General features: G+C 35.5%; 1 protein-coding gene across 1 annotated transcript; it reads right to left on the minus strand.

Moving 5' to 3' along the window:
- Nucleotides 1-455: 455 nt before the first annotated feature.
- On the minus strand, nucleotides 456-3672 carry LOC120263057. The gene is made up of 5 exons (XM_039270978.1): nucleotides 3643-3672; nucleotides 1605-1638; nucleotides 1069-1148; nucleotides 916-978; nucleotides 456-711 (listed from the first exon to the last, which is right to left on the minus strand). Exons 1-5 carry the CDS (start codon nucleotides 3670-3672, stop codon nucleotides 613-615), a joined length of 306 nt encoding a protein of 101 aa, XP_039126912.1. The 3' UTR covers nucleotides 456-612.
- Nucleotides 3673-23292: the final 19620 nt, after the last annotated feature.

Raw genomic sequence — 23292 nt, forward strand, 5'->3', positions numbered from 1 at the left:
CAGAAAGGAGATGTGCCTGAAGTTCTCAACATGAAGGGCTAAACAAGATATTGATATAATGATTGTTTCATTTTAAACCACTGAAGGGAAATTCTATTTCAAATCGAGATGCTATTACGACAACCTTGAATATTTAGAATTTCATAAGAATGTGTTAACCTATGAACCCAAATTCAACTTTAGCAAATCATGATTGGGAACACTATTTTCAGAAAGAAAGTCACATATTATGATCTACAAACCAGAAACAATTTACCTTTTTCTTTGCAGGAAAATTAGATTTGGAGTTAGCTCCTTTTTCTCGGTCTGACTTCTTCTCAACCATCATCTTCCTCAACTTCAATAGTTTTTGTATCCTTTGAAAAATCATCATCTTCATAATCTCCATTGGATATAAAAATCATCATCATCATCATCATCACCAAGTACTTCATATTTGCAATAAGAAATTTAGAGAAAGCACCATAAGAACACCAGACTCCCTCAATTCCTTCCCTCCCTTATTTTATTTATTCAATAATTTTTTGAGTACATCTTTTACTGGAGAACATTACAAATATGCCTCATACTACTATCCAAAAAAAGCTTGACTATTTCTATGTTTGTATAGTTTTACAAGGTAACAAATAATGGTGGAATCCTCAGATTTAGAAGCTCCAGCTTGCCTTCCAGGATTTGCATCACCTTCCAAAATGGCATTCCCCAGATCATCTGAAAAATTGCATTCTCATCCATGTCATTGACAGCAGGTAAATCATTGCCACCAAGTTCTTCTAGCATCTGCAGAACTGCATTCTCATCCATATCATTGACAACAGGTAACACATTGTTAGCAGGTAAATCAACCATCTGAATATATAACACTCGCCTGATCAGAAAATCAAAACTATCACCACAAATAGGAAGAAAAATTACCTCCTCTTGAGGACCCCATAAAAACCCAGAGAAATCTAGTATATTTCTCTTTAGATCTTTGTCCTGAAAAGAAATAATTCCATAAAGAATAGCAAACTTGAACAAAATTAAGCAACAATTTTACAAGAAACGCAATCATAATAGAAACTCTACCTTCACCTTCACCCCATAAAGAATAGCATGAAAAATTTTAAGAGCAGCATCAATCTCTCTCTTTCTCAAATTTGAAGACACTAAAGAATTCAATAATATGAACAACATCAAGCCAAGAAAAATCAGAACCATTTTGCAAATATTCAAACTATTATAAATCATACATTCTATGAAAAGATAAAAAGAGAATAACATGAAAAAGCATCAGTCTCTCTTTTTCAAATTTCAAGACACTAAAGAATTCGACATTATGAACAAACATCAGGGCATAAAAAATCAAATCTTTTTGTTAATATTCAAACTACCAAGAATCATCAACTTTGCGAAACGATTAAAAGAGAGTAACTTGAAAAGATCAAAGATCAGCATCAATCTTTCTCCTTTTCAAATTTAAAGACACTAAAGAATCCAACAATTAAGAACGAACATCAGGGCATAAACAATCACATAATTTTGATAATATTCAAAATACCATGAATCATACATTCACGAATTAAAAAAAAATAAAAAGAATTAATCCACAAAGATCAATGTACCCTTCTTGATGTCCCTCAGCTTAATTCCTTTGCCCTAAAAAACCACAAGAAAGATTCCAATTTCAATAGAGAACCATATAACAAGAAAACCATAAGCGATTCACATAGAAAAGAAAACATCAAGAACCCTAATTTACCTCCGGGATGTGAAGGGGCTTCTTCTTCTTCTTCCGTAAATCATCCGTTCGATAACGATCGACGGGTTTTCTCCTTCACTTTGGCCTACCCAGCGCCAGTGCTTCGTTATCTTCAAGATTCTGGTCTCCTTCGTTGGAAATCTTCACCACCTCTCTCTCCTCCGCAGTATTGGCCTACACTTGTTGAGATATCGCCGGAGCTCCGATCATTCATTCGCCGGAGAAGAAAGAGAGAGAGAGAGAGAGAGAGAGAAGGAATTGGTTTAAATAGATGGCGGGTTTCGGTATTCATATCTCGAGGAGGCCCACCAAATGATCTTAACCGTCAAACGTTATCTTCATAATTTGTAAATTTTTTTGGATTTTTTTAATAGCCCCTTTAAAAAAATGGGTTATTTGGACTTTATTCCTCTGAAGATAATATTTTGTCAATATATTCCCCTATTAATCATTTTTACTTATTTACCTATTTAGTTATTTGTTTAATATTTTTTTTCTTTAAATTTTTTGTAAGGGTATAAGGTAAATATGAATTTTTTTATAAAGTTTTATTAGCAATTCACAGTGTTAATAAGGTGTACAAGCTTTCTTTTTCCGCTCTGAAAAAAAAATTTTCATTTAACCTAGTAGTAATTAAAACTTAATTGTAAATAAAAATGTCAATAATTACAACCAGTGTATAATTCTCGAAAATCTTGTTATCAATTTTGTTCGGTTATGGACAAGTTTGTAGAACATTGCAGACCATATAAAGAAGTTTTCAAGACATTGTAAATTATAAAAAGATCCGCACTTTCTCCTTCATCAAACATTGTTCGGTTGCAAACAATTGCATTTGAGTTTTCAAAATGAATTTTGACTCTCTTAATCAAATGTTATTAAGGATCATTGGATTGTTGACACATGCGTTAGAGAAAACTAAAGTAAGTATAGTAACTAATAAAATTCGTGAAAAAACGCATATAGTTCGTTATTTTCCCTCTAATGATGGTTAGCACCAATAAGCAATTCCTTATTTCACCTCTAAAGATAGTAGTCAAAGCATAGAAGTAGGGTAACGAGGAGATCAAGGAAGATGATCAAGAGAGAGAGAGAGAGAGAGAGAGAGAGAGAGAAAGAAGGAATTGGTTTAAATAGATGGCGGGTTTGGGTATTCATATCTCGAGGAGGCCCACCAAATGATCTTTACCGTCAAACGTTATCTTCATTTTTTTTTTAATTTTTAAATTTTTGGATTTTTTAATAGCCCTTAAAAAATGGGTTATTTGGACTGTATTCCTCTAATGATAATATTTTGTCAATATATTCCTATAAATCATTTTTACTTATTTCCTTATTTGTTTATTTTTTTTTCCTTGTAAATGTTTTGTAAGGATATAAGGTAAATAGGATTTTTTTATAAAGTTTTATTAGCAATTCATTGCGTTAATAAGGTGTACAAGCTTTCTTTTTCCGATCTAGAAAAAAAAAATTTCATTTAACTTAGTAGTAATTAAAACTTAATTTTAAATAAAAATGTCAATGATTACAACCAGTGTATAATTCTTGAAAATCTTGTTATCAATTCTAAATAAAAATGTCAATAATTACAACCAAGAGAGAGTGTATGTGAAATAGAGTCTAGGTGACATGGATTTCGTGTCATTCAGAGGTGGTTTTCAGGAAGGTTGTTGGATTTATTTAGCATTACTCATCTAAAAATGTGCTAAGACTAGTAAGAAGACCTTGCGTTCTTGTACAACGCCATGGCCTTCTTGCGACCGTCATCAACCTCTTTGGCTTTCCTCTCCCACTATCCAAGCCCCCAACTAGGATTATGGTTTCAAGCTCCTTGTTCTCTTTCCCCGAAGCTAAATCTGCCAACATTCCTCCCCTCCGCTTCCACCAACGCTCTATCTCACCTCCTCATCCACCACCACAACCCATTCCATGCCAAATTACCTTATTAGTCTAAGGAATTGTTGTAGGCCTAGAAAATGGCAGTTTTGTTGCACATAAAAATATCCTGTTTAGTCTAAAAAAATTATTGAAAACTTGTTAAGGTGTGGTACTTGTAGTTTAAACTCCTGAAATTAGAAATAACTGACTCTCAATCCCTTAAAGATGGTAGAATTGTAACTCCCTCCCATGCAAACCCAAATAATAGAAAATAAAATGATTAAGGTGTTCGTGAATCAAAGATGTGCATTGAACTTTTTCCAATAATTCTATAAACAACTTTGTTTAATGATGAATTAACCCCTATTTTTCTTTATTTGTTTATTTGATAATTTAGACAAGCCATGAACCCTCAACCACTATGTTAACAGGGAGTCAAATTCTCAGTCTATCCCTTTCTTCATTCTTTCACTTTCTTTTTTTCTGTAAAAGAGTATTGACAATGTAAGTGGAAAATTGTCAAACATAAGAATTAAAATTAAAGGAAAAAAGAAGGCAAAGGATGGGGAATATAATGAACATTTTGAAAGTAGGACCAAAGTGAACAATACTACAAGGTAGAGAGATTAAAAAAAAAGGCTGCACTAAAGCTTGCAACCAAACGAAACTGTACATGTTATTTTTCAAATGAACTTATCTATCACTCCTATTAAAAAATAGTTCATTAAAATTTATGAAAGAATATATATAGTTCGTTATTTCCTCCCTAATGATGATTAAAAAAATTTTGACAAAAGAAAAACCAACAAATATAAACACCTAAATACAATAGTAATACTAAAGAAATTAAGGCACTTCAACTTACATGAATGCATCATTAATTATAGAGCGTTTATTATTTGATAATAATTAAAAAAAAATATTAAAACAAACAAGCAGAAAGACAAAGTGTAATTTACAAGCATACTCCAAAAAACACTGATAATAGGTCAAAAGTATAGAATAAATCAGACATGTGCAAAGACGTGAAGCTCTCGCATTCACAATAAAAGAAAGGCAATCAAATGAAGTTACATTGTTGTAATGAGAGAGAATGGAATTTGGATATTTATATAAAAAAAATATAATTGATTTTACTTTGTACAAACATTAGCAGCAACAAACAAGACATGAGACATTGAATACTATTATCTAGAGGTGGATTACATCATTAGTAGGTAAGATCCGTTTTGATAATAGATTAATTAATTTGAAATTAAAGACACAGAAGGCTCAACAACTGGTCTAAGAAACCCACTAATCTCTAGAAAGGTAAGTCAAGGTTAGTAAAAAGAAAGCATTTCTGATGTTTGTAAGAAAGTAGATTAATAGATGGGAAATTAGGGACACAGAAGGCTCAGCAACCAATGTAAGAAACCCACTGGTTTCCACATAAGTAAGTCAAGGTTAGTAAAATCTAAATAGAAAGCAATTTGATCTTTGTAAGAAAGTATAAAATCAAATAAAAAAGAAGCCACGGTTTATAGTGGAAAACACCTCACTTTCTATATCGGTAGATATTAGCAGATAATGACCGTAGGGCACTCGATGAAGAAAAGAAGGGCGATGGAGGTTAGATATACCTCATTCCTTATGCTTGCTCTCAGTTTGTATGCTACTCTGTTTCATCTTCTCCTCTTCCTCCTTCTCCTTCTCTCTCTCTCTAAGAGATTTGAGATTGTTCAACATGTTTTGATTCTTTAGTAGAATTAAAGGTTTTTTTTAGTGTTTATAATGATCTTTGATGGGGGTTTGCAAAGCTAGAACAGTTGGATGGCTTATTAGTGAAATCAGGAAAAAATTGGTTCTAATAATTCACATTTTGTTTGATTTTGTTATGAAAATGTTGAATTTGGTGGTGAATCATACTATATTGCTAAAATTTGTCATGGTGAAAGAGATCTTAACATTATGTGTTTTTTTTTCCTTTTGCTCTTATACAAGTTTAAATTTTTCTATTTTAATTTTAGAAATTTATTGAACATGTGAGTAAACTAAAATGTAAAGATGATTGTGATCGGAGAAGGGAGATGAAGGAGGAGAGGCATCTTGATGGCGGTTAGTATTTTATTTTATTTTATTTATTTATTTTTTGAGAAGCTGACTAGGAGAGAGTGTATGTGAAATACATGGATGTCGTGTCATTCAGAGGTGGTTTTCAGGAAGGTTGTTGGCTTTCTTGCGACCTTCATCAACCTCTTTGGCTTTCCTCTCCCACTACCCAAGCCCCCAACTAGGATTATGGTTTCAAACTCTTTGTTCTCCTGCCCCAAAGCTAACTCTACTAACATTCCTTCCCTCCGCTTCCACCAACGCTCTATCTCACCTCCTCATCCACCACCACAACCCATTACATGCCAAATTACCGTATTAGTCTAAGGAATTGTCGCAAGTCTAGAACATGGCAATTTTGTTGCACATAAAAATATCCTGTTTAGACTAAAAAAATTATTGAAAACTTGTAAAGGTGTGGTACTTGTAGTTTAAACTCTTGAAATTAGAAATAGCTGACTCTCAATGCCTTAGAGAGGGTAGAATTACAACTCCCTCCCATGCAAACAGAAATAATAGAAAACAAAATGATTAAGGTGTTCGTGAATCAAAGATGTGCATTGAACTTTTTCCAATAATTCTATAAACAGCTTTGTTTAATGATGAATTAACCCTTATTTTTCTTTATTTATTTATTTGATAATTTGGACAAGCCATGAACCCTCAACCGTTATGTTAACAGGGAGTCAAATTCTCATTCTATCCCTTTCTTCATTCTTTTACTTTTTTTTTTTTTGTGAAAGCGTATAGACAATGTAAGTGGAAAATTGTCAAACATAAGAATTAAAATTAAAGAAAAAAAGAAGGCAAAGGATGGGGAATATAATGAACATTTTGAAAGTAGGACCAAAGTGAACAATACTGCAAGGTAGAGAGATTAAAAAAAGGGTCGCACTAAAGTTTGCAATCAAACAAAACTGTACATGTTATTTTTCAAATGAATTTATCTATCACTCCTATTAAAAAATATCAGCATCTTCAATCCACAGCCCTAAATTTCTACGCCAAATCCCAAATTTGATTCTACTACAGTAAATTATACTCCAACCACAAACCCCAAATTTTACCCTAAAAAGCATATTCTCAAAATATTTTTTTTTTGATAAAGTGGATAAACCACAATTATTAAGAAACAACACTAACAGGAAATAAAACAGCAGAGCCTACAAAAAGGTCAAGGTCCATTTGAAGAACTAGATTCTGACATTTAGTGGATTACTAAAGAAAATGATCAATGTGTTTCAACATCATCAAGTCAAAATTGGGTAAATGTGCTTAATAGTCAAAGAAGTGAAGAGAGTAGAGAAGATGGAAGTGATGGAAATGAAGTAGCATTTAATGATATTGACAACCATGATAAAGATGTAACTCCTCTTGAAATTCATGACTTTGAGCCTTCTGAATTTTGGACATACTGACCTTGGATTTGAAATTGGAGTTAGTGATGATGGCGATGATACTGGTGGTGATGATATGGAGGGTTATTGTTTGGAGAAAAGTTGAATGATTTTTTTTAAGTTTCACTTTTCATTTATCATTTTGATTGTTGTTAGTCTTTTATGTATTTTTGATAATGTTGGGAACTTGTTAATGTTGTGAACTCTCAAAAGACTAAATGTTGTTATTGTTGATTTTTTCTTGGTGGTTTTAGTCTTATTAATGTTATATATTTTGTTTAGTGATTTAATTTTATATGCAAGCGTCATATCTAATTTTTTGTTTTGCATATATCTAGAGAAGTTATTTCTATGTTTATATTTTAGTAAACACACAAGGAGGAGAGCATGTACTTTCCTCATTCATTCGGCTTTGTAGGTCCATTACATATTGTAAGTATTTGAATTTTATTTTTTTTGATTCTATGCCTTTTGAAGAATTTGAATTTAATAATAAATTCAGTGGTGCCCATTTTAATTGTGAAGATCATTTCCAAACTGGTTGATTTTTAGTTTTATTTTAATATGTGTAATTTTAGCTCATAAGTATTTGTGTGTGTATATTAATACCAATTTTTAGTATAAGTAATATCTTATGATTTTACGATTAGATCTTACGATAAGATTTTATGGACCTCTTATTGATCCTAGTAAAAAAAAGCAAGTTTGACAACCTTGAAGGTACCGCTAGTGCCCTCAACATCTTTTTGACTAAGGTCTAGTCACTGACTTTCTTGAGAAGGGTGGTAAGATTAATGCTAGAAGCACTGTGGGTAATGAGGAGATCAAGGAAGATGATCAAGAGAGAGACAGAGACAGAGACAGAGACAGAGACAGAGACAGAGAGACAGAGACAGAGATAGAGAAAGAGACAGAGATGACAAAGAGATTGTCTGGGGACTTGTTTGATGGATTTTATGTAGGTGGCGTCAAGCATGGAGCCGCTGGTGATGGAGGTGAAGGCGACCTTGCCACTACGGGTTTTTTTGGAGAGGGTAAAGATGTCATGTGGATGTCATATAATTTGTGATGAGGATACTGTTTATATAAAATAAAATAAAAAATAAAAAAAATTTGCATGTCCTAATTCAAATCAAATTAAATTTTTTAAAACCACATGTGACCCAATCATAATCAAATTAGGACAACATGTGGATAAGATAAATAAATTTTATAATATATGGATATATTCAAGATCACCCAAGAATACATATCCTGAGGCGATCTAAATATTAAAATCCAAATATCAGCCTAGAGCACAGATCTCAAGGCGATCTAAATATATATATATATATATATATATATATATATATATATATATATATATATATATATATATATTCAAATTCTGGATAAGCTAAGAGCACCCGATCTCGAGGCGATCTAAAATACTCAAATATCAAGATCTGCCGAGAGCACCGATCTCGAGGCAATCTAAATATTCAAATATCTGGATCAGCTAGAGCACAGATCTCCAAGCGATCCAAAATATACAAAATATCCAAATATTAAGATTAGCTGAGAGCACAGATCTCAAGGCAATCTAAAATAGTCAAAATCCCAAAGATTAGTCGAGAGCACAGATTTCGAGACGATCTAAAAATACTCAAATCTCTAGATAAGCCAAGAGCACCGATCTCGAGACGATCTAAATATTCAAATCTCCGGATAAGCCAAGAGCACCGATCTCGAGGCGATCCAATATACTCAAAATATCAAAATTTGCCGAGAGCACAGATCTCGAGGTAATCTAAAAATATTCAAATATCCAGATCAGCCAAGAGCACAGATCTCAAGGCGATCCAAAATATACAAAATATACAAATATCAAGATCAGCAGAGATAACATATTTCAAGGCAATCTTAAATATTCAAATGCCAGCCGAGAGCATAGATCTCGAGAAGATCCTAAATACTAAAATATCAAGATCTGCTTAGAGCACAGATCTCAAGGTAATATAATAAAGTACTCAAATTTTCAGCTAAGAGCACCGATCTTGAGGCAGTCCAAATTTCAAGACTAGCCTATAGCAGCGATCTTGATGCGACCACAATACCAAGATCAACGGCGAATACAAATCATGAGGCAAATATATATATATATATAACAAATATAATAAATTAAAAGAAAATAAAAATAATAATTAATAAAATAAAAATAGGATAAAAGATAAAAAAAGCAACTAAAATAAAAAAAGCCAATTAAATAATTCAAATCATAAATATATATATATATATATATATAAGATAAATTAAAATAAAATCAGGCAAAATATATATATATATATAATTAAAATAAAATAAAATCCGATAATAAATTAAAAAAAAATCAATCAATCAAATAAAATAATAATCATAAATATATATAAATAATAAATAATATAATATATATAGATATGGATATATATATATATATAATAGCAAATCAATCAATCAAATCAAGTAAAATAAAAAAATAATATAATATATATATATCTTTAAAAAAATAAAATAAATAAAATAAAATAAAATAAAATACATATCTTATAAAACTCAAATCAGATAAAAAAAAAGGATAATGTATAATAATATAAAATAAATAAACAAAATGATATATAATAATATGCATACATAAACCAAACCAAATAAATAAAGTAAGTACATAAACGTATGTATAGATGATAATAATTATATTAAAGATTATAATACATATATAATAAATTAAAATAAAATAATTTATATAAATATATATATATATATATATAATATAAGAAAGGATGACGCGGTCACCCCATGATATGGATAACTTCACCACGTCTCTCCACGATCTGGAAACCGTTCCACGTCGCCACGAAGACATGATGGCTTTTAAAAGGGACAAGGCGGTTCAAAGAACGAGAGGGGAGAAGATCCTGGGGTTCTCTCGGCAAAACATATTATGAAGGAGACGAAGAAGACCTACGGGGAGAGACGGAGATAATAAAGGAGAAGAGGGGATTCTGGGCTTCTCTCGGCCAAAGATATACTCAAGAAGAAGAGGACGGGGACTGATGGGAGAAAGACGAAGGAGAGGTGAAGAGAGGCTGGTTTTCTCTGAGCTAAAAAAATGTATTCAGATAATAAAGAAGAAGATCCCCGTCTAAGGTTGTCTCCTTCGGGGAGAAGAAGCTTCAGAGGAGGAGTCTAACCGGCCAAAGAAGAACTGAAGAGAGCGAGGAAAATAAGAAGAAGGAAGAAGAAGAAGACGACGAGGATGAGCCAGCGGAGGAACCCGCCGGAGAAAAAAAAATTCTCCCTAGAAGAAAAAGAAAGGAAAGAAAGAAGAACGGAAAGACAGAGAAAACTAGCGAGGAAGCGACAAAGAAAGAAGACAAAAGGAAAGAGGGACGAAAGACAAAGGAAGGAGGAAGCGGGAGACTCTGGGTGGAAGAAGCTTCAGTGGAGGCAGAAGCTCAAGATCGAGAAGCATCTCCCGTCCAAGGATGCCACCCTTGTTACTGTTGATGTTGTGCTGTTGCTGCTGTTGTTGATGTGCCACTACTGTTGCCGCTACTGTCATTGTCGTTGCCTGAGATGGAGGAAGGAGGCTGAAAGCAATTAGATTCTTGTCACGAGATTTCAAGAGCGTCAATCGAATGATCCAAGTCAGTGCTTGTTCGTCTTCGTGAAGATCTTCAAGGATGCTGCTGCCGGTGATGGAACTACCTCCGTTATCGTCTCCAACTACCTCCACAAGCTTTCCCTCTCTCAAAGCACTTGAGATTGCCCAAAATCTATGGCGATACCGGTCGAACTCTTTGATCACAAATCCTTCAACAAATTCGCTACAATATCCCTCAATAGCAAGATTGTTAGTCAGTACTCATTTCTGCTCGTGCCTCTTGTTGTCAATTCGGTTCTTCTTGTCGTCGATCCATGCTCAAATCCGATTCTGGAGAAGCAAAGAAGTGAAGGAGATCTTTATGCTAGCAGCAAATAAGTGAAGGAGCACTACGCGGAGGGTGTTGAGCTTATTGTTCGGCGCTTGATGTCGTTCGCAAGGAGGCCAAGAACTGCAATTTCCTGTAAGGTTTCCAAGTATGCTATTTTATGGGAGGAGTATCCTGACCGGATGATGTTCATTTTCTGGGTCTTCCCTTGTGGGGTTATACAATGTTGTTCTTCCTATTCAACAAATGAAGAACTCGCAAGCTTGTTGCGCAACCTATTGTTGATCTGAAATATTCTTTGCTAAGTTTGCTTTGAAACCGATCCCATGCACTCTTGTTTTGGCGATCTCGTCATTGCTTGAAGGAAATTTCAGATGCACATGTGAAAATGTGATGTGAGTTCTTCGAACGCATAAAGATAATGCCATAGCGACGATGTAAGCTTTTGTGCATGATCCAATCATAAATGGGAAGCTTTTCAACTTCAATGAGTCTCGGATCATCAGCATCAAGACCAGTTCCACGCAACAAGTAGCAATTCATAGTCCCTTAATTTGTGATGATACACGTTAAGTAGACCACGAGTTATTTGTGAGGCTTTAAAACTATTTCAGGTGGTGTCCATTTTGGTGAACCCAAGAAGATTTATAAATGGTGTGCATAATGTGCTGTATATACAAGCCTCATGTTTCCTAATTTGAGTGTGATGTGTTTTAGTTTTGTTATGTAAGCGAATGCAGAGCTGAAGATTGGCTTGGTCACCATCTTTGTGCTGGATAATAATTGAAGGTGCAACATTATGGATGTTACTAGATACTAGTAAAAATTATGAGTCTGAGAGGTTGATATAAATATATATATATATATATATATATATATATATATATATATATATATATGTCCAAACAAGCTGGTGGAGTCTCTATCACCCAAATATGAAAGAATCAAAGCATTTATAAAGACACCAGTTTCTCCATATTGTATATATATATATATATATATAAAAGAATGCATTTTTGACTTAAGCATTGAAGTAAATGAATAATAAGAAAAGAATGAGGACCATGCTATAGTATGCATGCATGTTCATGATGTGCAATACCCAGGTGCATGAAACTTTGCAAAGAGGACATTAAGCTTATAAACTTTATCAAGTGGGCCTCCTCTGATGCAATGAAAGCCAAGCTATGACTTATGTCCATGTTTTCACTTAATTAAATATATATAATGACATATCAAAATGATCAAATGTAGGCATCCCTACCCGTATAGCTCATATTAGAAAGAAATTAAAAAGCGGGCCCCACCACGAGATGAACAAATGATAATGAGAATGAGAAACATGCAACGTTCTCGTTCATTAAAAATATATATATATATATAATAGAGCGGGTCCCACCATAAGGGAAATAAATTAAAAGAAAAAAAGGCCCACCTTATACATGGGTATGAAATATGAATATGATGTATGTATATATATATTCATCCCAAAGCAACACCAAGAAGATTCATCTCGAGGCAACAATTAAATTTTTTGTGAGGGGTAATGAGATATATATTTCAAAGTGGCAAAGAGATGCAACGTGGTAACAAGGCACATGCAGCAGTATATCATTATATATATAAATTATATATCCACATATATTTGTATATGATGTCATAAGAAATATATATATATATATATATATATATAATGAAGCAAAAATCAAAACCAAAGCAATCAAGTCAAGATTCAAGATATGAAAAGAGTCAAGGCTTGAAAATTCATACAAATCGACAATTGAACTCAGCAGTGTCAAGACATCATAAGTCGAAAACCTAAAGAGTTTCACAAGTCAATATTCAAAAAAATCCATATAAATCGACAATTGAACTCAGTAGTCTCAAGACATCAAAAGTTGAAGACCCACAAAGTTTCACAAGTCAATATTTGAATATATATATATAAATCGACAATTGAACTCAATAGTTTCAAGACATAAAAAAAAAGTCAAAGGCTCAAGAGTTTCACAAGCAAAGACTGGAAAAAAGCTGCACAAGCATAAAAGTTGAAGCTTATGGAAAGTCAAAAGCAAGTTTATGGTTCATCAACATAGAGAATCAAATTCAAGATAAAAATCAAATTTAGGGCGCAAAACGTCCAAAACACAAGATCACAAGTTTCTAAATCATGTACAAGATTCAAATTCTCAAAATTTGATGAAGACTAGATGCCGTCAAGAGTTAAAGCACGCTTTTTCAGCAAAATAGTTGGAGCGAGATAAAACACTTAATCATTGCTTACTTAGGCCCTTAAACCTAAGTGGCATCAAGATGGTTTCAAATTCTTTCTATTAACAACAAAATCTGTAAATTCATATTTATTGAAATGAATGAAATTTATTATCACAACTTGTTTCCTTTTCACACTTATTTCTTAATCGGAGGTTCCTGCGACAATGCCCAGGGTAATTAACATTAAGGGCTTGCCCCTAATGGAAGTCACGAACCCATAATCTCTTGAAGTCATAAAAAATTAAATTTGATTTGTGATCCATTTATTTTAACCGGTCTAACCCTAATTAAAGGTCTGGTGAGAAAAAAGGAGTCCACAGATACCACAAGATATGTTTTTGAGAAAGCTATGAGGGACAAATGGTTACTCAAGGTGCATCCCTTGTAATACTAAATCTTAAAAGAGTAATGCTAAACAAACTTAGCAACCTTAACGAAATCGCATAATGAATACTGTGGCATCCACGTCATCGATAACATGGAGTGCCCTTTACATACACTCTCTCTACTAAACTTCCAAACACATTAATCTCCATCGGGCTAAAGAAGAAGGGATGGTAAGATCCATAAGGCTCTCGATGGAGAAAAAAAGGCAATGGGGGTTAGATATAGCTTATTCCTTATGATTGCTCTCAGTTGGTATCATACTCTGTTTCTCCTCTTCTGTTACACCCCGTACCCAGCACACGGATAAACGACCATAATTTCACAGGGCATGAACCCATTAAGACTGTAAGGCCTCAGAACCTAACTCGGAGTGAACAATGTAACAAACTAACAGAAATACAGAATACAGGTACAACTTAAGAAATACATCATAGGTTCAAATAAAGAAATAGTCAAAATAAAGGAGTCCAAAATACAGGATCATATGCCCCGATAACACAAACAACTCAAGATACAATTCCCAAAGGAAAAAAAAATACAACTACTGGTAGGTTGCTAAGAAGTCCCTGGATCTACTACTCCAGATCTGAAAAAGGTTTAAAAACAATTTCATGAGCTCACTAGCTTAGTAAGTAACCCAAATTTGGAAAACAAAACTCGAATCTAAAATATACTAGAATAATTATGACCAAAACATCAGTTTGCCAACATTTTTAAAAGAAATCAGGCAGGTAACATAATCAGGTCAAATGTAATCATTAACCTACAAATATAACAGTCGGGGAATACTTAAACTAGTAATGCAAAACATAAAGGTCACATATTTTCAATCAAAAGAATGTCTCCAAATTCACTATAGATGTCAAAGGTCATTTGTTTACCCATAGTGACTCAAGCCAAAATAACAGAGGTCATATATTTATCCTTAGTGACCCAAAACTAAATATCAAAGGCTGTTATTATTTCACCAATGGACCAGTCTCATCTTTCTAGAATTTCTTGCTGACAAGGTTAATGTTTAACCCCCACTTGAAAGGGTTAAGTACAGTTCACTTGGAGACAAAAAAAAAATCATAATCAGAAAATTTTGCAGACAGAATCCAAAATTATACATATATTCCAAATAACTAGGTGAATAATTTCATAAGCAATTTATGTAGGTGCATAAATTGACACAAAATTATGTGATATACATACAATAATAAGGGAATAGATTAAGGATAAATAAAAAGATAGACAATTTAATAATCATAAATAAAAATTTGGAATTTAATGTTGAGAAATCCAAGATAACCAGACAACACAACCACGATTAAAAATTAATTAAATAAAAGAATAATAAAATAAATAAATATTGTGAGATCAAAATTGCCAATAAATTATTCAATATTTAAAGAAATAACAACAATAATGAATAATGAACAATTAATTAAGAGGCTAATTATTTTTCCAAAATCAAGTAAATAAACAAATAGCCCAATAATAGTTGAAAAATTGAGTATAGTTTACCTGAAATTAAAAAAAAAAAACACAGGCGCTTAAGTGGATTACTTATCTGAGAAATGTCAGAACTCAACAAAAAATTTCCAATTTGAGCCCCAGAATCAGTCCCTTTGGAGGGTCCTATAATTAAGTAATGAAATCAACACTAGGCCAAACACAACAAGCAATCTACTTGCATGATTAAATAGTAATCGTGTGTTTTTTTTTTGAAAGAACCCCGAAGGCTAATTTTATTAAGAAAGATAATAAAAAACAACAACAACAAAGTTTCAAAAAGACTGAAAGAAAAGCCAGCAGTGGAAAAAGTCTTCATGCCCCAGAATGGTAATTGCCTACCCGGCAGGTAAAGAGAGTGAGTGTGTGGACGTTGGCGCCAAGAACAGCAAGGTGAGAAGCAGGCTTCATCCAAGACAAAGGAATGATGGATGAAATTTGTCGCGCAGCCAATTCCAACAAAGTAATAAGATCATGGATTATAGGGGTCAGGCGCCAGATAACTCTGTTATCAGGTTGATTGAGAATAGAGAGGATCCCAGGATTGCTGCTGAAGATATATTGCACATGAATTGGTTTCTCGATCAGGAAACGAAGGACTTTGGTCATAGCATGTAGATCCAATGCACAGCTAGAATCAGAAGACACTTGACTACACCCTGCAATTGAAATATTATAGTTAGAATTTGCAATGAAAAATCCCATAGAACCAGACTGGCGATCAGGATTCCAGCAAGTAGAAATGAAGAGGAAAGGGCCATCGGCAGCAAAAAAGTTGTTAAGAATGAGCCTTCTTCCCACCATTGTAGCATCTCCCTACAAAAAATTAGTGACATGGGGCATTACTTTAATGGCAATAAGAGTGAAATTCGGGGAGATATTCCTGAAGATAGCATCACAACGGCTTTCCATAAGAACTAGATTATGGCAGCTATGTAAAGATAGTATAATTGGGAAGCTCATAATCACTAATCCAAGCACTAGAGCAGATATTGTCTGGAAAGAAAAAGTTTAATCCAGTGTTAGTATGAAGGAAATTCTAGACAAACTAGGCTTTGGAGCAGTTAAAAAATAAGTGTTCAGCAGATTCCAGATTGATATTACCAAAGATACAGGTACTCCTAGGACCCAGATTAAGACTGTGAAGATAATCAGTAGTTGCAATTCTCCCATGGAGGAGGAGCCAAAGAAAATGTTTGACTCGGGGAGCCGCAGAGATGTGCCAAAGTTTACTCCGTCCTGACCAATGCTCAGTGAGGGGATCATTAAGATTGAGTTGGAGATAAACAGTTGATGTAATTTTAAGAGAAGAGGGTTTAGGGAACCAAACCCAATGGTTAACATTTTCAGAATCAATGGATGGCAACCTGGTAGTCAAATGAAGCACTGTGTCGCCGAAGAACTCCTGCAAAACAATATAATTCCAATGGCCCGCCGTGACCAGGTTAGTCATAAAGACATTCTCAAAGTTGGAATTAACATTAATATAGGTGGGCTTGAAGGCAATGGGGATATCGAAGAGCCAGGGATTATAAATAAAAGAAGTATAGGAAGGGTTTATCGATTTGATCCAGCAGAAAGGATTCATGACAGCAGTAGTACGCCAGAGACATCAAAAAAGCCAAGAACAATTAGGAGGAGCCAAGTCCAACCAAACCTTTAAAGAACCATACTTAAGATGCATAATATCCACCCAGATTGCACTATCAGAATTTAAGTATTTGAAATCATTTTTGGCCATAAGAAAGTGTGCAGCATGCACAAGATTACAGAAACCAAGGTCCCCTCAGTTTTATTATCGGTAATACAATTCCAAGCGACAGCGTGGATGCCCTTTCCATTGCCACCTTTGAACCAAAAGAAGTCTCTAACGATTTTAGTAATCTCATGGAGGACGGAAATATAGAAGATGGAAGAGTTGATTAGTATGGATTTCACGGCAGCCGAGAGATTATAAGTTTTCCATCGGGCACAGAGCTTGTGAATTTTCTCTATCATAGAATTGAAAATAGAAACCGCAAGTCGTTTAGGAGAAATGAGAATGCCTAGGTAGGTCAAAAGGAAGAAGCCAATAGAAAAGCTCATGATTGAGCAAATTTTAGAAGAAACTCTTTTGTTGAACCAAAAAGGGGTATAGATTCTGGACTTGGAAGGGTTGGGATGTTGGCCAGTAAGGTGAGCATAGATTGAGAGGTAGAGTTTAATGTTACGGGCAGCTAGACAAGTAGCTCGAGTGATAAGAATGAGGTCATCTGCAAACATCAAATGGTTAAAGTTGGAGCTGAGATTACGATGAAACCCAAAAATCATATCATGAGAGAGGGCGAAATTAAGTAAAGAGGTAAAATTTTGAGAAACGAGGATAAAAAGGAAGGATGAGATAGGATCACCTTGGCGAACTCCACGCGAAGAGGAAAACCAAGGTGAGGAGGTACCATTAATAATAAGGGAGAAGGAACTAGATGAGAGACATGTTCTGATCCAGGAAATCCAAACCAAAGGAAAATTCATTCTGGTTAAAGTGGTAAGAATTGCACTCCAGCTTAGGGTATCATAGGCCTTTTCTATATCAATTTTTATTAACATCCTAGGGGGGCCAGAGCGATCAACCTCCATCGAATGAACAATTTCTTGCACACCTAAGATGTTATCATAGGAATTTCTATTCGACACAAACCCAGCTTGTTCTCTACCTACCAATTGAGGGAGAACAGGCTTAAGGAGGTTTGAAAGAATTTTAGAGATGATTTTATAGCACACATTACAGAGGGATATGGGACGAAAGTCCGGAACCAAGCGGGGATTGGGGAAGTTAGGAACAAGCATCACATAAGTCTTACCCAAAGAGGGAGGGAGAACAGAGTTGGTGAAGAAGTAGGTGATGGCAGCAATAACAGGGTCACCAATTAACGGCCAAAAGAATTTGTAAAATTCAACATTAAAGCCGTCGGGTCCAGGGGACTTACTAATGGGAAGATCTAAGAGGGCTTGAAAGATTTCGGCTTTGGTAACAGGACGAATGAGGAGCGAACCATCACTCTCAGAGAGAATGGGGAGGTCGGAGGGTAGGGCATTGCATAGATTGATGAAGTCCATAACACCAGAATTGGTCCAGAGACCTGTATAGAAGTTAAGAAAATCTTTCTAAACATCGGAGTCATCACTAAAAAAGTTGCCATGACGATCAGAAATTTGAAAAATATGATTGATATGAGATCGAATACGTACAGAGCTATAAAAAAAGCCAGTGTTTTCATCACCATTGTTAACCGATTGTAGTTTTGTGCGTTGGGCCCATTTGACTGATACTTGGTGTTGGAGAGCGACAAGCTTAGTGCAATAGGCCAGCAAGTTGATTTGAGAGGTACAAGTCAGATCGTCTAACTCTAAGTTGTAAATTTCTGATTCAGTTTTGAGTAAAGATTTTTCAATTGAATTGAGGCCAGAGAAGCGCCTGGAGGAAAGCCAATGTCTAGCCCTAGAGAGGAGGTGGGAGAATGCTTGTAAAGGATTGCCGTGAGTGGAGGAGATCCAGGCTTCAGAGACGGCATAGTGATGGTTAGTATATTCAAGCAAGAAATTTTCAAAGCGGAAGATAGAGTGGAACTGGGATAAATGCCTGCTAAAGGAAAGAAGGAGTGGAGCATGGTCAGAGAAATAGCGAGAGAGATGTTTAAGTGAGTAATATCTAAAGAAAGAAATCCGTTCCAGGTTAACAACACATCGATCAAGCCTTGCCCAACGACGGGCAAAGCCTCTTTGATTGTTGCACCAAGTGTAAGGAGAACCTATGAAATTCAAATCAAGGAGATTATTGGCATCAATAAAATTAAGGAAGGAGAGAGCTTTTCGAGAGTAATAGGAGAAGGAACCCCCTTTGTGTTTAGTACAAGGAAGGACAATATTGAAGTCGCCTATGATAATCCAAGTGATATGAATATGGGAAAGGTTAGACAGTTCATCCCAAACCAAGGCTTGGGGCCGAATCCGACATGAATTATAAACAACAGAGATGAGGAGGTTGATATGTTGGTTAGGAGAGACAATAATATGAAGAACTCGACGAGAGTAAGCAATGGGAGTGACCAGACCAAGATTTTTGTTCCAGCAAACCATAATACCTCTGGAGTAGCCATCAGCAAGAATGGAAGCCCAACCCTAAGAGAGAGGGAGTTTGGAACAAAACATGTTAAGTTGCTCAGAGTTATCACGAGTTTCTATAAGACAGAAAAAAGCTAATTTATGCTGACAAATAAGTCGAAATACACGAGAGAGCGTATCTCTCATAAGGAGGCCTTTACAATTCCAGGAAATAATAGTTTTACTCATAAAAGAGAGTGAATGAGAAGATTAAGAGAAGAAACTCCCTGTAAGGAAACGGGGATGTAGGGTAACAAGAGCAAAGAGGAGAACACGGTCAAAAGTTGCCAGTCTCCATACGCCCCTTCTTGTGGGACTCATCAACAATGATATGCCCTTTCCTAATCAAAGCATCCCTTTGAACACCATATTGATATTGATTAAACATCATCATGTCATCTGCCTCATCCTAATTTTCTTCTCCGTCTAACATCTAATCATCTGAATTGTCAAGTTCATCGTCTTCACATTCACTCCTTTCATCCTTGGAACTACCATCCAGAGCCTCAAAGACTTTATCCACCAACAGCGAGTGAGCGTTGGGGGGGGGAGGTTAGAAGAGGAAGGGGGATTTTTCTCAAGTGAGGACCTAAGGACCAGGGGAGTGGAGGTAGACAGAGAATGTAGAGGGGCTTTTCCCTTCTCTCGAGTTATTTCGATGGGAGTGGGGTTAGTGGAGGTAACAATATGGGTAATAATGCTTTGTGGAGAGTTCCAAGGCGAAGCAGTGGGAGTGACATTACTAGTTGGTGAGTCTCGAGGGGGAGCAGAAGTGACAGTATCTTTAATGGTTGCGGCTTTGTCAGGGTCCCGAGGGTGATTAGAGATATCAATGGGAGAATTTGAAGATTCAATGCTGACAGACAGTATTGGCAGGGTCGATGTGACATCAATAGCTTGGGAAGCGGGAGAGAGGACATGCCGCCCGCTGGCACCCCCGCAAAGGCCGCCACGTAGACTCATTGCAACATCACCTCGGGTAACGCGAGGCCCACTCGTTTCTTCGGCTGACGAACCAGCTGCCATGTGGCTGGCGCGAACGCTACTACCGTGACCACGCTGAAGACCTCGCCAGCGAGAGACGAGTAACCAGGGCCCAAATTCAGAATCCGACATCAAAGGAGGAGACGAGGGAGTGTTTTCATGACCAGGTGGATCAGGATGGGGAAGGGGAGGAACTGGACCTGAGATCTCATTACCGTCGTCCAAAGAACATCCAGAGTCTACCGCCGACCCTTGCAAAGAGCAAGGGAGTGGAGTGACTCCGGCATTTCCTGTCGTTAGTCTTCGAGAGCAGGCATTAGTTCCATAACCCACCATACCACAAGTGTAGGAAAATGTTGGCAGCCTCTCATAGAGCACAATGACAAAGACGTGATGCACATCATCTCCTACCTAGAAGCCCTTATATAGAAGTTTGGAAAGGTCTATCTTAATACAAACACGGGCGTATTTGGATCGAGTGAGAGAGCTAGTTAACTCATCAACCTTCAGGAGGTTTCCAAGGTGGCTAGTAATAGAGTCTAGCATTTCACTGTGCCAAAGTTCCACAGGGAGGTTGTGGAGTTGAACCCAAATGGCTGCAGTGTTTATCTTAGAGAAAGCTGGTTCAAAGAATGGACACCAAGGGGTGAGCTGTAGGATGATGCCATTGATAGTCCAAGGACCTTCTTGTAGAAGACGATGCATCACCATTTGAGAATCACACCTAATTAGAAGGAATCCATTGGGAAGATCGGAGAGATGGACTTCGCCGATTTCGGCCCATTTGGAAAGCAGAATTAATTTAACTTGCTCAAAGGTCGTTGGTTTTCCAAAGAATTTGCCAAAGAGGGATGTTGGAAACGTGATCTAGCCCAGGAAAGGGTATCACTATCGATCTTGACAAACTCAGTTGTGGTCTCTTGAGAACTTGGACATTATGGAGGGAAGATTGATTAATGTGAGCGAGTGAGACTGGAGGCGATTTGGGCCCAAAATGGAGGAGAGGGATTCGCTAGTGGCTGGGAAGATGGCTGAGAAGATGGTTGTCTCCCACTTGCCACAGCAAGGGGGAAAGAGGAAGATTTTTAGCTCTAATAGTAATCGTGTGTTAAACCTAAGCATGCTCTAGAGAGCAAAATATGAGGGCTTGTTTCTCAATATATATATATATATATATATAAGGGCCTGTAGGTCAACTCTTAAGTGCAAGTGCAAACCCAAGTGGGTTGCAATTCAAATTATAAGTATATATAAACACACATCTCTCTATTCAAGCCTAAACAATAGTGTATAACATAACTTATACATAAGTACGTACCCCCAGGGACATTTTAAATATAATGGTTTCCAAAGCATAAACGTAATTAATTATACCCAAAGCTACATGTCATAATCATAGGTGTGTATATATATATATATATATATATATATGTTCAATAATACATTAGTTAGGTGGCCACAGAACACACATATGATTTGTCAAAGTGGCTGTAGGTTCTCATGCAAGAATCTAATATATATATATACACATATATGATATATCAAACACTTATGCAAGGTTTACAAAACAAAATCACAACAAGCAATTTTGGTGACAACAATGGTACTTACACACACACACAACATAATCACTATATATAGAGTTTGAAAGATAACAACAACCAATTATACCACTAATGAATGGTTAAAAGGTATGACCTCCACTCAAACTAAGATGGCAGTTTGAAAACAAGGTAGAAGTGCTGAGCTTAGAATTAAGGGATGCAAGAGTATTAAAAAATCACAAGTTGCAGCAAAACACAAGATCAAGCTTCAGAAGAAGCTAACACTAAACCAACAGAAGGTAATGTAGATTTTGAAGGTGCTAACCTTAAGCACCTGCTGATGAACTAGATGTCACTCCGCCCTCACTTCATCATCAACGACTTCAAGGAGCTGCGTCAATTGGTGAGAAGAAACCAAGCCCTCCTCTCGAAGCACTTTAAATGTAAGCAACAACCATTTTGGGAATAAAAAATTCTCATGATTTCATAGAGGTAAGAGAAAGTTTGAAATCCCACTATTGTCTCTCATAACAAGAGGAAGAAACAAAGGTGGGGTCTACATCTTCCTCCTCCCCTCTTTCTCTAAAGGATGTGAGATTCTTCAACATGTTTTGATTCTTTAGCAGAACTAAGGTTTGTTTTTTTATTTTTTTGATTTGTTTGTTTCCTAGTGCTTTTTAGTGGGATCATGAAAGAATTGGTTCTGGTGATTCATATTTAATGAAGTTTGTTATGAAAAGTTTTGAATTTGGTGATGAATCATATTATATTTCTAGAATTTGTTGTGGTGAAAGAGATTTTGATAGAAATAGCTAAAATTTTGTGTGTGTGTGTGTTTTATAAAAGTGGATAAACCACTGCTTTATTGAAATTAAAAGAGAGTCAAACGAGGAAACATAAGCAGAAAAAGATAACACCACTAATCGAACACAGAGGCTCTCACTAGAGGTGAAGCACTCTTAGTGAAAAAGCAAACAGACATGAAAAGAAAAAAAAAAGAAAAGCATATTAGATATTGTTGCAAAAGTCACTTAAAGTAATGGTGCAATTGGTGCACATTAGATATTGTTGCATTCAGGCCTATATAAGAAATGTACAAGTTACATATTCTGAGTCTTTTGTCCAGGATATTCGGCATCATAATGTATCTTGGTCACTACCTCTTTGATTATGTTCAGTATCTCATGTTTTCTATCTGACAGATATATAACAAAGTGTTCACCGCATGTTAAAATTTCAGGTAATGAACTTCAGTAATATAACACAATGATATTAAACAAATCAAAGGAATTGAAATCAATTACGGTACACTAATGCATTGTAATTATGAGTTTATAGGCCACAAACTCAATTATGCAGGAATTAGGGAAAAAAACCTCACAAGCTACCTGCAATTTGAACAGTAATCAGTT

This window comes from Dioscorea cayenensis, chromosome 6 (assembly GCF_009730915.1).
Source record: "Dioscorea cayenensis subsp. rotundata cultivar TDr96_F1 chromosome 6, TDr96_F1_v2_PseudoChromosome.rev07_lg8_w22 25.fasta, whole genome shotgun sequence".
NCBI lineage: Eukaryota > Viridiplantae > Streptophyta > Magnoliopsida > Dioscoreales > Dioscoreaceae > Dioscorea > Dioscorea cayenensis.